This window comes from Protopterus annectens, chromosome 11.part0, assembly GCF_019279795.1.
Source record: "Protopterus annectens isolate FY-2018-M chromosome 11.part0, PAN1.0, whole genome shotgun sequence".
Taxonomy (NCBI): domain Eukaryota; kingdom Metazoa; phylum Chordata; order Ceratodontiformes; family Protopteridae; genus Protopterus; species Protopterus annectens.
Window position 1 is genome coordinate 1452325013 of NC_056745.1, and position 12916 is coordinate 1452337928.

Consider the following 12916-nt stretch of genomic DNA (forward strand, 5'->3'; position numbering starts at 1 on the left):
AGCCGAAAGACCAAGCCAAGTCCTCCAGCACCCTCTCTGTGAAACCAGTGCTTCGTGTCCCTGCTCCAAGTAGCTGACACACACACCCTTTGAGATTTGATTTTTTCACACACACACACACACACACACACACACACACACACACACACACACACACACACACACACACACACACCTTGGAAAGGCTGGCACAGAATTCCCACTGTACCCCCTTTTGCCCAGACTATAAGTTAGTTATCCCTGCTACCAAACACTACAAAGCCAGCTACCTAAGGCTCTTGCAAGGGGACCCAATTATACTGAGTGAAATTAATATTAATCTATTTATTGGCATTTGTTGACTGAGATAGTCCACTGGGCCAAGAAGAACCCATTTTCGACAGGGGCCTGGGGAGAAAAGCTCCAAAGAAAATTATACAAATCATAAAAATAAGCTTTTTTACAAGGTAGGACATTCAAAAGAAAAAAACACAATATAATCAATTACACAGAAGAGTTCCAGAGAAAATGTATTCATAGCTAAAAAATAAGCTTTTACAAGATAGAAGAAAGAATAAATGGTTCCACTTCATATCATCGAATTATCATTTCATTGAATTGCAAACCATCGAGACCAAATGTTAAACCATTTCATCAAAACTTAATCGAATCTCAAATCATTGAAAACTATAGCAACTACATAACATTCCACAATGTTTTTACTACGTTTATGCAGGGGGGCAAGCCCCCCTGCATCCCCCAAGTGGGGGGCTCTGCCCCCACACCTCCCATAATTAAATATACCAACTCCAAGGTTGCACTACAGTGGGGGAAAAAGGTAATTTCCTAACCCGACTGTAGTGCGATCTTGGAGTTGGTATATTTAATTACGGGGGGTGTGGGGGGTGGAGTCCCCCACTTGGGGGGGTGCAGGGGGGCTTGCCCCCCTGCATAAACATAGTAAAAACATTGTGGAATGTTATTTGTAGTTGCTTCATAGTTTTCAATGATTTGAGATTCGATTAAATGAGTTTTTGATGAAATGGGTTTTCGACGATTTGGTGTCGATGGTTTGCAATTCAATGAAATGATAATTAGATGATATGAAGTGGAACCGAATAAACACACAGTATTAGCTATTACACAGTAGATATAGCAGTGCGAGTTACATTATGTCAAGTACCTAGCTAATGTAGCAAAGCAGTATGGGTTACATTATGTCAAGTACCTAGTTAGTGTAGCATAGCAGTACGGGTTACATTATGTCAAGTACCTAGCTAATGTAGGAAAGCAGAACGGGTTACATTATGTCAAGTACCTAGCTAATGTAGCATAGCAGTACGGGTTACATTATGTCAAGTACCTAGTTAGTGTAGCATAGCAGTACGGGTTACATTATGTCAAGTACCTAGCTAATGTAGCAAAGCAGTATGGGTTACATTATGTCAAGTACCTAGTTAGTGTAGCATAGCAGTACGGGTTACATTATTTCAAGTACATAGCTACTATAATGTTTGAGAGGTTCACGCTACAGTTACATTATGAGTTATCTAGCAGCCAAATTATAAGAGTAGACAGTAAGAGATGAGAAGTGATGTGGGGGCACCTAGTGAACAGGGTAAAGTGACAGGATGAGAGTAAGAAGGCAAATTATTAGAAAAGGCGTTGCGGAAAAAAGTAAAGGAGAATTTGATATAGGTTTAGAAAGGACAAGCCAGTGGGATGATAGATGAGGATGAGGTATGGAATAATAGGAGGGTATAGAAGTGCTTAAGGAAAGGGCAGGGAAGAGGGATAGTAGATGAAGTAGAAGATGTGGAATGATAGGAGGGTATTAAAGAGCTAGGTTATGGAGGTGGAGGAGAGCTGTTTTGAAAGAACCAATGCTCTGAATTGTGCAAACAGCTACAGGAAGGCTGTTCTGGGTTTTTTCTATTGACTAATAGTAAAGTAGCTGGTCTGCAGGTAGCTTTGGTTTGTGGATTTGGAGGAGGAGCTGGTTCTCAGAACACAGGGACCTGCTGAAGTTGTAGTGGGAAAATAAGGAACGTATGGCAAGGCAATCCTGAGGTTTTGGGAGAAGTTTATATGTGGTGGATAGTTGAAGATATGTGAGATAGTGGGGGAATTCAAACCAGTTAAATGTTTTTAGGGGTGTGCAGTGATGGGTGGAATGACTAGAGCCTCTTGTAAATGTCTAATTTAGTTTTAGGAGAGAATTGGAGGTTGGTAAGCAGTTGGGCACCATAGACAAGAGAAGGAAGTAGACAAGTTGATGAGTGTACTTCTTTTGTTGATAAGGAAAGGAAGTGTTTATGGCTGTAAAGAAGTCCTAGTTTGCTGTGAGTCTCATTGATGTTATTATGGATGTGTATATCAAATTTTAGGTTTTCGTCAATTATGACACCTAGCAGCTTGGTATTGGTAACTATTTCAATTGTTGATTTGTTCAGGGAGAGCATGTTAAACTGAGATTTTTTGAGGTGAGCATTTTTCTTTGGAGTGAATTTTATGAGCTTGGTTTTATTGGTGTTTAGAGATAGATGGTCATTGTGGAGTCATGATTCTATGGTGGAGAATGCAGACTGAATGATGTGTTGCAGCTCAGTTAAATCTGTTACAGAGCAGATAATAGTGGAATCATCAGCATAATGTACGAGAGATCCTTGTTGACATACTAAATGGAGGTTGAGTAAAATGTTGAATAGTAGAGGTCCTAATATAGAGGCCTGGGGACCCTCGTGGGGTTGTGTATATATAGGGAGATAGATTGTTGCCATTTTACTGCATGTGCTCTATTTGTTCGGTAGCTATTGAACCAGTTGAGTGATGCAGTAGAGAGTCTGAGCAAAGAGTGAAAGAGAGTATCAAAGGCTTTGGATAAGTCCAGAAATGGAGTGGAGAAAAAAACTTCCCGGAGTCACAGGCTATACTAACTAGGTCCATAAAGGATATTAGGGCAGTGGAAGTGCTATGACCTGGTCTGAAACCATGTTGTGTTTATGAGAGGATTTGACTGTTCAGAATGAAATGCAGGAGTTGTTTATATACACATTTTTCCTAGAGTTTAGATATGGGGGATAGAATGGCTATGGGGCGAAAAATGGAAATATAATTTGAGATACCTCCTTTGTGGAGAGGTATAATGTAAGCTTTTTCCAGAGATTGGGAACACAGGATTCCTGGATGGATCAATTTATGGGTATGCTAATGGGGTAAGCAATTGCTTCTGTGGCTATTTTTAGGTACTCTGTGGGTAGACACATCTGCTGCACTGGAACTAGATTTTACTTTTAGAAGTATCTTTTTTTTATGAAAGAGGTTGGGACAGTTTAGAGTATAAATTTGGGTTTGGAATTGTTTGCAACAGACCTTATGTGGGTAGATGATTGGGACTGGGACTGTGTGTAAGTGGGAAGGGTGGATTGATCTAGAATGTTTGCTGTAGGGAATGGAGGTTGGGATTGTGTGTGATGCAGAATGAAGGGAGAGGTTGTGCAAAATTGGATGTAATATTAGCTATAGTGTCAATGAAGTACGAGTTAAACAGACTTGCTATCTGATCTGGTGATTTGTCTGGGTAGGGGCAAGGATTATTTCTTGTACCTGGGTTAAAGAGAGTAAGGACCAGAACTGTTTGGGGTTGTGCTTGTGATGCTTTTGGAGCTCTGTGTAGTATGCCTTCTTATCATTGGATACAAGTTTTTTTTTTTTTTACCTGGTTACAAAGTTGCTTTAATTTTACTACATCTGAGTTGTTCTTATGTTTATTCCAAAGCTTTCAGGTTTTGTCTCTAAGTAACATTAGTTCCTTTGTTGATCTGGTTACCATGGAGCATGATTAATCTTTAGTCTTTTGGTACAGGGAGTGTAAAGCTGTCTAATATTTTTAAGAATGTAGTATTAAAATAGAGTAGGACATTGTCAATTTGGAGACTTTTTAGGATATTCCAATTAATGCTTTTTAGAGTGATGTTAAATGTGAGTGGATTGAAGCTGGATAGATTCGTCACATGTTTAATGTAATGCTTTTTGTAATAGGATGAGTAGTTCAAGTAACAAAGACAGGAAGATGGCCACTTAAGGTGTTTGTTTTAGAGGGGTCAGAGACTAAGATCCAATCTAAGATGGCTCCTTTATTGGTTCTCTTATTATATCTGGTAGGGACAGAGATAAGTTTGGTGTAATGAAATAGGTTAAACGTGGTGACTGGAGTTTTTTAGCCAACATATAACTAGTCTATATTTAAATCGCCAAGTATTATAGTTTCATTTTTTATGGTGTGGGATGTCCAGGATAGTATTTCTTCCAGAACTGGTATGTTATTACCATGTGGAATATATAATACTACAACACAGAGGTTTGTAGAATTATTTATTTTCAGGAAGGAAACTAAGATTTCGGCATTATAGAATTGTGGTATTTGAGGAAAATAAAAAGTTATAAGATGCATGACTGAGGTCAGGAGAACAGAATAAAGTGGTAGGTATGCATTAGCATGTGGAAGACAACCGTAGATAAAGATTTAAGGCCAGAGTATCAGGAGGTGCAGGGCGGGGGACAACTAGTGGTGTTAGAGATTAGCAACTAACAACTGATTGGCAACTATATATAGCACAAACAGAGAGAGACAGCCTGGCAAATTCAGCAGATAATGTAGGAGCATAATGACTGGTGGAAAGGGTGGCAAAGAGAAATAGTTGGTTCTGCTGATGTGCTGTTGATGATTATGAGGTACAGAACAAAGCTATTATAAAAACATACATTAGCTTTAAACAGATGTTGATTGCTGAAGTACTCACAGCAGCAGAGCTGGCAGGGTGTGTTTTTGATTTTTTTACTGAATGTCATCTCATTTCAGCTGAGGTGCAATGGACTTAACACCTAGGGGTGAACTGGCAGAGCAGAAAGAAGAGAAACAGTTAAAATATATACCACTTGTAGTATATATGGTGTACTACTTGTATAAACTGTAATGCAGTGAGAGAGATGAATGTTAAGGTAGATAGGGAGGGAAAAGTGCAGGTAGAATAGAGAGGATATGAGTAGAGAATGAAGGAAAATAAACAGTAAGGTAAGGGAGAAAGCAGTGAGATAAATATGAGTGCAGTCAGAGACTAGTGATGTCAGGGAAATGAAACAGAGAGAAATAAAGTCTGAGATAAGGTAAGGTATACTTAAGAACTATACAGAACACAAAGGCAGAGAGAAAATAGGGTCTGAGATAAAGAAGAGTGTATTTAAAATTAAACAATACAAGTGAAGTAGCTGCTGCTCTCAGGATACAACAAATGCAGTTAAAAACAATATTAATATAAATGGTAATGTTGTCCAAACAGCCAGGCTTCAGGAGTGGCCACATTGTCAACAGATATAAGTAATCTCAAAGGTTAAAATATTATCTAAAGGAACAAGCCACAGTGAAGAGTTTAAACATATTTAACAATAGATAATAAAAGGCCGTGACAATACAAAATATCTATTTACAGTAAACACCAGAGTTTCAATAACAGAAAATATTAAAAATAACACAGGTGGAAAGATTCACACAGTTACAGAAAAACAATACTTAACTAATCTCACTATAGTTTGCTGACTGTTCTAAAGAATACTATGCCCTGGTCACTTACTGGAGCAAAGCAAAATGAAAGAGGTGAGAGATCCTTCTTTGTCAGGTTAGAACAGACTGCAATGACACTCCTGTCTCACCTAATATTAAAACACAATTTTTGTACAGAATGATATCACATACATCTGGTCATCTGAATTCCGGTTCCCATGCAACCACCCCCCATTGCTAGAAACTGCCAGGATTTAGCACCTACATGTCAATAATACACACACAACATCATTGCACAGTTGTGGTGCAGCTTCTGGATGTCATAAAAAATTACAAACTTCGACTCCTCCTATAGAGACTAACAAACCATGCGTCTTATTTACCTAGGAGCTTTTCTCCCCGGGCCTCTACTGAAAATGGACATGTATCCAGTTAGACTAGCCCGGTAAACAAATGTAAAATAAAAATAAAATAATAAATAAATTGCATCTCTGGCTTCATTCAAAACTGTGAGATAACTTCTTTATGGCCTAAGCCCAGTATATACATATAAAATTAAAACAGTTACAATAATACATGCACATTTCTTTTCTGCCCAGCAGGGCACACTGTTGATATATTTTTAACACAAGCAGCTTTACAAATACATTTTTCAACCCAAGCATCTGTACAAATCAGTTTGATATACAAATGACATATAATTCTTTACAAAATTCCAGCTAGCTGTGCTGGCATATGTTACACATCCACTATCCTCCTTCTCCTAGCATGGCAAGCAATACCTCACATCATCACATGGTGTGTTCCCAAACATGCAGACCATGCCTCCCTAATCTTCCTGTAGTGGGAGCACTCCTTCCCAGAGTTTCCATTATCTATTTCAGTGTTCTGATATTCAAAGCCATCCATATATCATTTTCATTTGTTGATCCTATATTACTGGTACAGACTTAGTACACAGAGTTCTCCAAATCACCACATCCCATCCCTGGAAAAGTGTTTGAGCCATCCCAGTGTGCCCCTACCTTGTTCTATGCACTTCCATTACTTTCATAGAGCTTTGGCATACCAAAACTCTATATTGCCTCCCACTAATCAACCCTTCCACCACAGTTAATGTATTTTACATTCTTAACACTATGAAATCACTTCAACCCTTCAAGAAGCAGCAGGTTTTTGGTGTCCACTACCAGCTGTCTAACCCTCCAACCTCTCAGATTTCTATAACTCAAACTTTTTTAGTGAAACTCTTCCAGGGCAAAAATGTTCTCTTATCATTACTGTCATTATCCTTTGAGCAGGAAGCCTTTTAAAGGCCTATCTCCTTCATCTTCCACCTCTTTCTGGTCACTGTTTTACTCTTATGCCTGGGATATTCCATAGACCTACTTTGAAACAACTCATAACTGAGTTGCTCTTCACCCAGCCTCCTTTTCAAAATCCCCATAGAATATCTTATACATTTGGTCCCAGAATTTAACTCCTGTTCTCCTACTGGAATCTCTACATGTACTGTTCTTGCTGGTCTTCCCATAGATTGTCCTGATATCCTCAGCTCCTCATCCTACTTCCTTTCCCTTTGAAGTCCCTCTTTTAGTACATGAACTGGAGCAGTCATTGCAGCACACAGCCATAATTCTGGAATTCTGCAATCTTCCAAGCACCTTTGGAGATATCACCTTTCTTTTCAAATCTGGCTTCCTTTTCACCACAGAAATCTATTACAACTTAACTGTTTTTTTCCCACTCATTCATTGTTATCTTTGTGATAACTGTTAAAAAATATATAACGCCTTGGGCAGCAGCAATGTTTGTATAATGCTTATAACAGCCACTTAATTTCTAACATCAAAAGCAACAAATAAAACTGTTTAACAGAAAAACACGACCAGGTACACAAAATGTGAGTAATCCTTGTTTTGCATATGTGTTTTCATTCTTTTTAAGATTTAATAGCAAAACTTACCCAAGTTATCTGGGGTGCATCAGAACTCAGAAGTATGCAGGGGTCTGTATTTATAAGTCCCAGTTTAACTAATCCTGTCATGACGTTTGCAAATCCCTAAAACAAAATGCACACAAAATTGAAAAGAAAACCTTCTACACCGAGATAAAACAATATGTATTTCAGTGTAACTGTACATATAATTACTTATGTTGTTTTTTTCTTTATGCCTGACTACTGATAACCAATTGCCTTAATGTTAAATGTGAAATGTTTTCCACTTATGTATGTTTATTAAATGTTATTAAACATACATTGCAGATATCACAGTTTGTAAAATGATAATTTTTTTTTGTATTTTGTAAAGTGATTTTGTCAAATTTGTAATCAAAAATTATATGAGATAAATCAAAGAGTGCTGAGAAAAATGCATCCATACTTAGTTCTTGGTGTGTGGCATGCGGTTTATGAATCCTGACAACAGCGAACTTCATTATTTTTTGCTGTGCTCTCTCTTATTAATCATGCAGTTTTCCAAATTCACAGTTATTAGTTTTATGTCTCATATCAGTCATGCAAGCATCAACAAAGTCAAGTGACCTTTGATTTCTAGCAAAAATAAATGATGTCAAGTCCTTTTCAGGATGACGATATTGAGGAAATCTGTCATTAATCACATCTAAATCAGTCTATTGCTCTTTGTTAAGTTTGTTGGATGAACTACTGTAAAGGCATCAGCTCTAGGAAGATGAAGAAAAGTTGCAGCTTGCATTTCCCTATTTTTTTCAGCCACACAAGTTGCAAAATTGAAAAGACTGAACTTCAGTAACCACTGTTTCCACATTTTCCTAAACTGTCCCATGGAACCAATGCATCTGGTGGTGATAATGGAGAGGTGGATACTAAGCCAAAGTAATAGTAGTAACTGTATTCAAAATAACATGATGGCAGCTCGTTTGTTTAGAAGGTGCCACATTGTAACCACTGCACTTAAAAGGTAAATGACTGATTCATCACAGAGATTTTCTTGTCATTACTGCTTTATTTGGTGAATTGCAGCTTCATTTGAACAATATCTTTTAAAAAAGTAACTTTTGTTACTATGGTATAATCAAGTCTCACTTATTTGACACTGTAAAGTGTAATTTCATCAGCAGAAGTGCTTCATTGATTTTTTCCCTTATTTTCCTCACTTGCTCATCTAAGTGTTCTGCTTATTTTAATTACAAATTCCCCTGTTAGTCTAGTGGTAAAATAATTCTGGTTCTGCTTTTATTGATTACTTACAACAGTGCTAATAAAATAGCTGGAGAAAGTAAAGAATGTCTTTAAATTCACTTCAAAGGAGTAATTATTCTGCATCAGGATTGCATATTTGAATCCAGGAAAGATACTTGACAGCAGTCTGACACCATGCAATGCTCAGTAGCTTTGCTTTACCAAATGGGTTCAGACTCAATGGCAAAATACAGGCACAGATGAAACAGTGTCTGGATGCTTCCACACAGCAGCAGCTCCTGATGCAAGAAGCAAATGACACCTGATATGCATTAGTCTTACGGATAACTGATACCTGAAAACAATACACTATTTTTTGTATTACACTTATAACTTCATTTGGCAGAATGAATGACATAAAAAGCTCAATCCTGAACACAAGAAAGCAGGCTATATTAAAACACTAAACCTTAGAAGATTACACATATATTTTTTGTAGAAGGGAAGTGACCCTGCAATATTTTAACTTTGAGGGTAGGAAATCTTTAAGAAAAAAAGAAGTTATGTTCTTACATAACGTTCCATCTGTGTTGTCGATCTTCATTCATTCTTGACAGCTGGGTTTCAGTTCCATCCTCGGAACGACTCGGTCGATATAAAAAGCTTGCGCCAGCCCAAAACTCTCGAGATAAGGTTACCCATAGTGCCTCTCTTACTTTCCCTTCAGATCAAGTATGCCCATAAAAATAATAAAGCAGATGCTTTGTCTGAGCAACTGCCCTATCAGAGAACCAGGACTAGTTCCGAACCTCCAGTAGTCTTTGGAAGGGGTAGGAGGGTGGGATGTCAAGAATGAATAAAGATCAACAACACAGATGGAACGTTATGGTAAGAACATAACTTCTTTATCTGACATTGTCAATCTTCATTTATTCATGACAGTTGGGACAGAGTCTCTAGTTACTTTATGTCCTGGAAGGCCCTATGGAAGGATTTTCCTGAGCACCATTGAGCCAAAGGATGCTCTTCCCCTGGAGACCATATCTAATTTGTAATCAGTGATAAAGGTATGAGGTATAACCCAAGTAGCTGCTGTGCAAATGTCACCCATAGAGGCTCTTGAATGAAAGGCTACTGGAGTGGAAACTGATCTGGTGGAGTGAGCCTTGACTTAAGCTGATAGACTCATGTTATTTTGTTGACAAACAAAGGTGAGTCAATCTCTCAACCATTTTGACAAAGTGACTTTGGAAACTGGCTTGTCTAATCTAGGACCTGAAAAAAACAGGAACAGTTGATCTGATTTTCTGAATGATTTACTCCTAAGTAAAAAAGTAATTGTCTATGCGCATCCAACAAATGCAAACAATATTCTCCTCTGTTTGAAAAGTTTGAGATGAAAACTGGCAGGTCAATGGACTGATTAATATTTGAACTTGAGACAACTTTGGGTAGAAATGAGGGGTTATTGTGAAGGGATACTCTGTCTCTTTGTGAAAAATAATGTATGAGTGCTTTACACACAAGGCCTGTAATTCTGATATTCTCTTGGCTGAAGTGATGGCTACCAGGAGTAAGGTCTTCCAAGACAAAAAATTTTACATCACAGGTGGCTGATGAGTCAAAGTCTGTAAGTCTAACGTCAAACTCCAAGGTTTAATGGGTTCTTTCAGGGGTGGTTTTAAATGCATGACTCCCTTTAAGGTTTTGCAGAACGGTGAGATATCAAGGAAAATTAATTGAAGCCATTATGGAAATTTGAAAAACACTCTGATAGTAGAAGCTAAGGATCCTGACTGGAGCAAGGTTGACAAATATTCTATGACTTTATTAATCAGGGCTGAAAAGGGATCAAGTTTTGTTCTTGAGACCAGATCACAAATCTGTTCCATTTACTACGATAAAGTTTTCTGGTGGACAGTTTATGGGAAGCCAGAAGTATCTTTTGTACTGGGGAATATAGACTATTCTGCCTGGCAATTACTGGAAGTGGAGGTACCAAGTGATTAGCTTGAGACTCGGTAGGTTGGGATGGACCAGCCCCTGTGGGTAAGACAGCAGTCCCGGAGTTGGGTCCAGAGTCCACGGGTGGTAAACTAGGTGAGGCCAAAGAAAGGGGAACCAGATTTGATGGGACAAATAGGGTGCAATGAGGATTAGTTTGCTTCTCAACTGTTGCACTTCCTTCAAAAACTGTGGTATAAGGGGGAAAGGAGGAAAGGCATAAAGCAGTCCTGGGGCCAATCATGTAACAAAGCATCTAAAAATATATAAACCTAGACTCAAACTTAAAAACAAAAATACCAGCGGCAAGGTAAAATCACACAGACCGTTTATTGTTAGCGCTTTCGTATAAATATTCCAATGTACTTCTTCAGACAATACTACTCAGAAAAAACATGGTTTAAATAATTAAACCAATTAATTAAGTCATTTAAATTAGTTATCACAAAACCTTCCAACATAATTAAAGGAATATTCCTCATATTTTATTAAACCTAGAGAGTGTAGATTTAACATCACTCAATCTATATCTATTAATGCCAAAACATTTCTTACAATTCACATATATACAATATTTTACAGTTAGTCCAACGCTTTTAATTTTAGTAAGCATTTAATAGAGCATGCTTCATTTAAACCTGGATATACATGTGCATTTGTCTGTAATTGCCATGTCAATTCACATTCCTCAAGCTTAAGCTGCCAAGGACCACCTCGGAGATTTTTATGAACACAATCCACAATAGTGAATTGAAAACTATATGTTTGAAACTCAATTGTATGCCTAGCCAGGGCATTGGTATTAATATTCTTTGCCATACTATAAATATGTTCGTATATCCGTTGCTTAAACGGATGCTCAGTTTTACTTAAGTAAAAAGCCAGACAATATTTACAAGAAGCCAAATAAACTATGCCCTGGGTTTCACAAGTAAACCAGCCTCTGATGGTATATTTAGTACCCCTAATTGTTACAAATGTCTCAGGCTGGACATATTTACAATAATTGCAATGCCCACATTTAAACATGCCTTGAGCATGTTTATAATTCATTTTAGAAGCCTCAAATAGCGTTTTCAAGTTGGCACCTCGTTTAAAAGTAATTAATGGCCTCAAACCTAGCACATTCCTAATCGTGTCATCTTCTAAAATTAAATTCCAATTGTTGATCAAGATATTCCTGAGTTCAAATGCCTTTTCTGTATATTGAGTCAAATAGTGGTGTAACAATGCAACCCTATCTCCTGGGTGTTCTCAGCATTTGGTGATAAATCTACCTGCGTAGAAGTTTCACTATCAGAAATATAGCCTCTTGTCAGTATATGCCCTGTTCTCCTCTTATGTTGTACCTCCGCAGTAAGGTGATCAATAAGGGAAACTGGATATCTATGATTGATGAACATTGTTTTCAAATTATTACATTCCCACAGAAAATCATCTTCACCAGAAGTCATTCTGGAAGCCCTAACCAGTTTACCTTTTACCACAGCTCTCTTTTGGTGGTACGGGTGATTGCTATGAAAATGCAAAAAACAATTGCTATACGTAGGTTTCCTGTAAATATGTGTTGTAAACCTTTTGGCCATGACATCTTTACTAAGTTTGATATCTAAAAATGTGATATTAGACCAATTAAATTGAAAAGTAAATTCCAGAAAATTGGTAAAGGATGTCATGGGTTCAACTAAATGGCCTGGATTGCATTCATCACCTTTTAGGATGAAAAAGATATCGTCCTGATATCTGGTGTACCATGCAACTTTATCCTTAAAGATAGAATTTGGAAATAAAAATGTTCTCTCCCAGTCTAATGTGAGCTGTTACTACTGCAATACATTTGGTCAACACCCTGGAGGCTGTGATGAGACCAAAGGGCAGTGCCTGAGATTGGTAATGATTGGCTCCCAGCCGGAAGTGGAGGTATCTTCTGGAGCATTTGTACATTTTTAGATGGTAATACATATCTTTAAGATCTATCGAGTACAGCTAATTGTCTTTTTCCAGAAATGGAAGGATAGACTGAACTGTGAACATCCGGAATTTTACCTGCCTGACAAACTTGTTCAAGATACTGAGGTCCAGTATTGGCCTCCAGCCCCTGTCTTTTTTGGCACTAAAAAGAATCATGAGTAAAATCCAGATCCTATTTGCCTGTTGGGACTGTTTTGATGGCTCTTTTTTCTAGCAGCTATAGAATTTCTTATGTTGCT

At 37.7% G+C, this 12916-nt stretch overlaps 1 protein-coding gene across 1 annotated transcript in view; it reads right to left on the reverse strand.

Annotated features, from left to right (window-relative positions):
• Positions 1-12916, reverse strand: part of LOC122815899 (alpha-aminoadipic semialdehyde synthase, mitochondrial-like) — a 1132937-nt gene that overhangs the window by 106747 nt on the left and 1013274 nt on the right. Inside the window, exon 20 of the mRNA XM_044088745.1 lies at positions 7506-7601. Within this exon, the coding sequence (XP_043944680.1) occupies positions 7506-7601 (96 nt within the window). The remainder of the gene's footprint in view (positions 1-7505; positions 7602-12916) is intronic.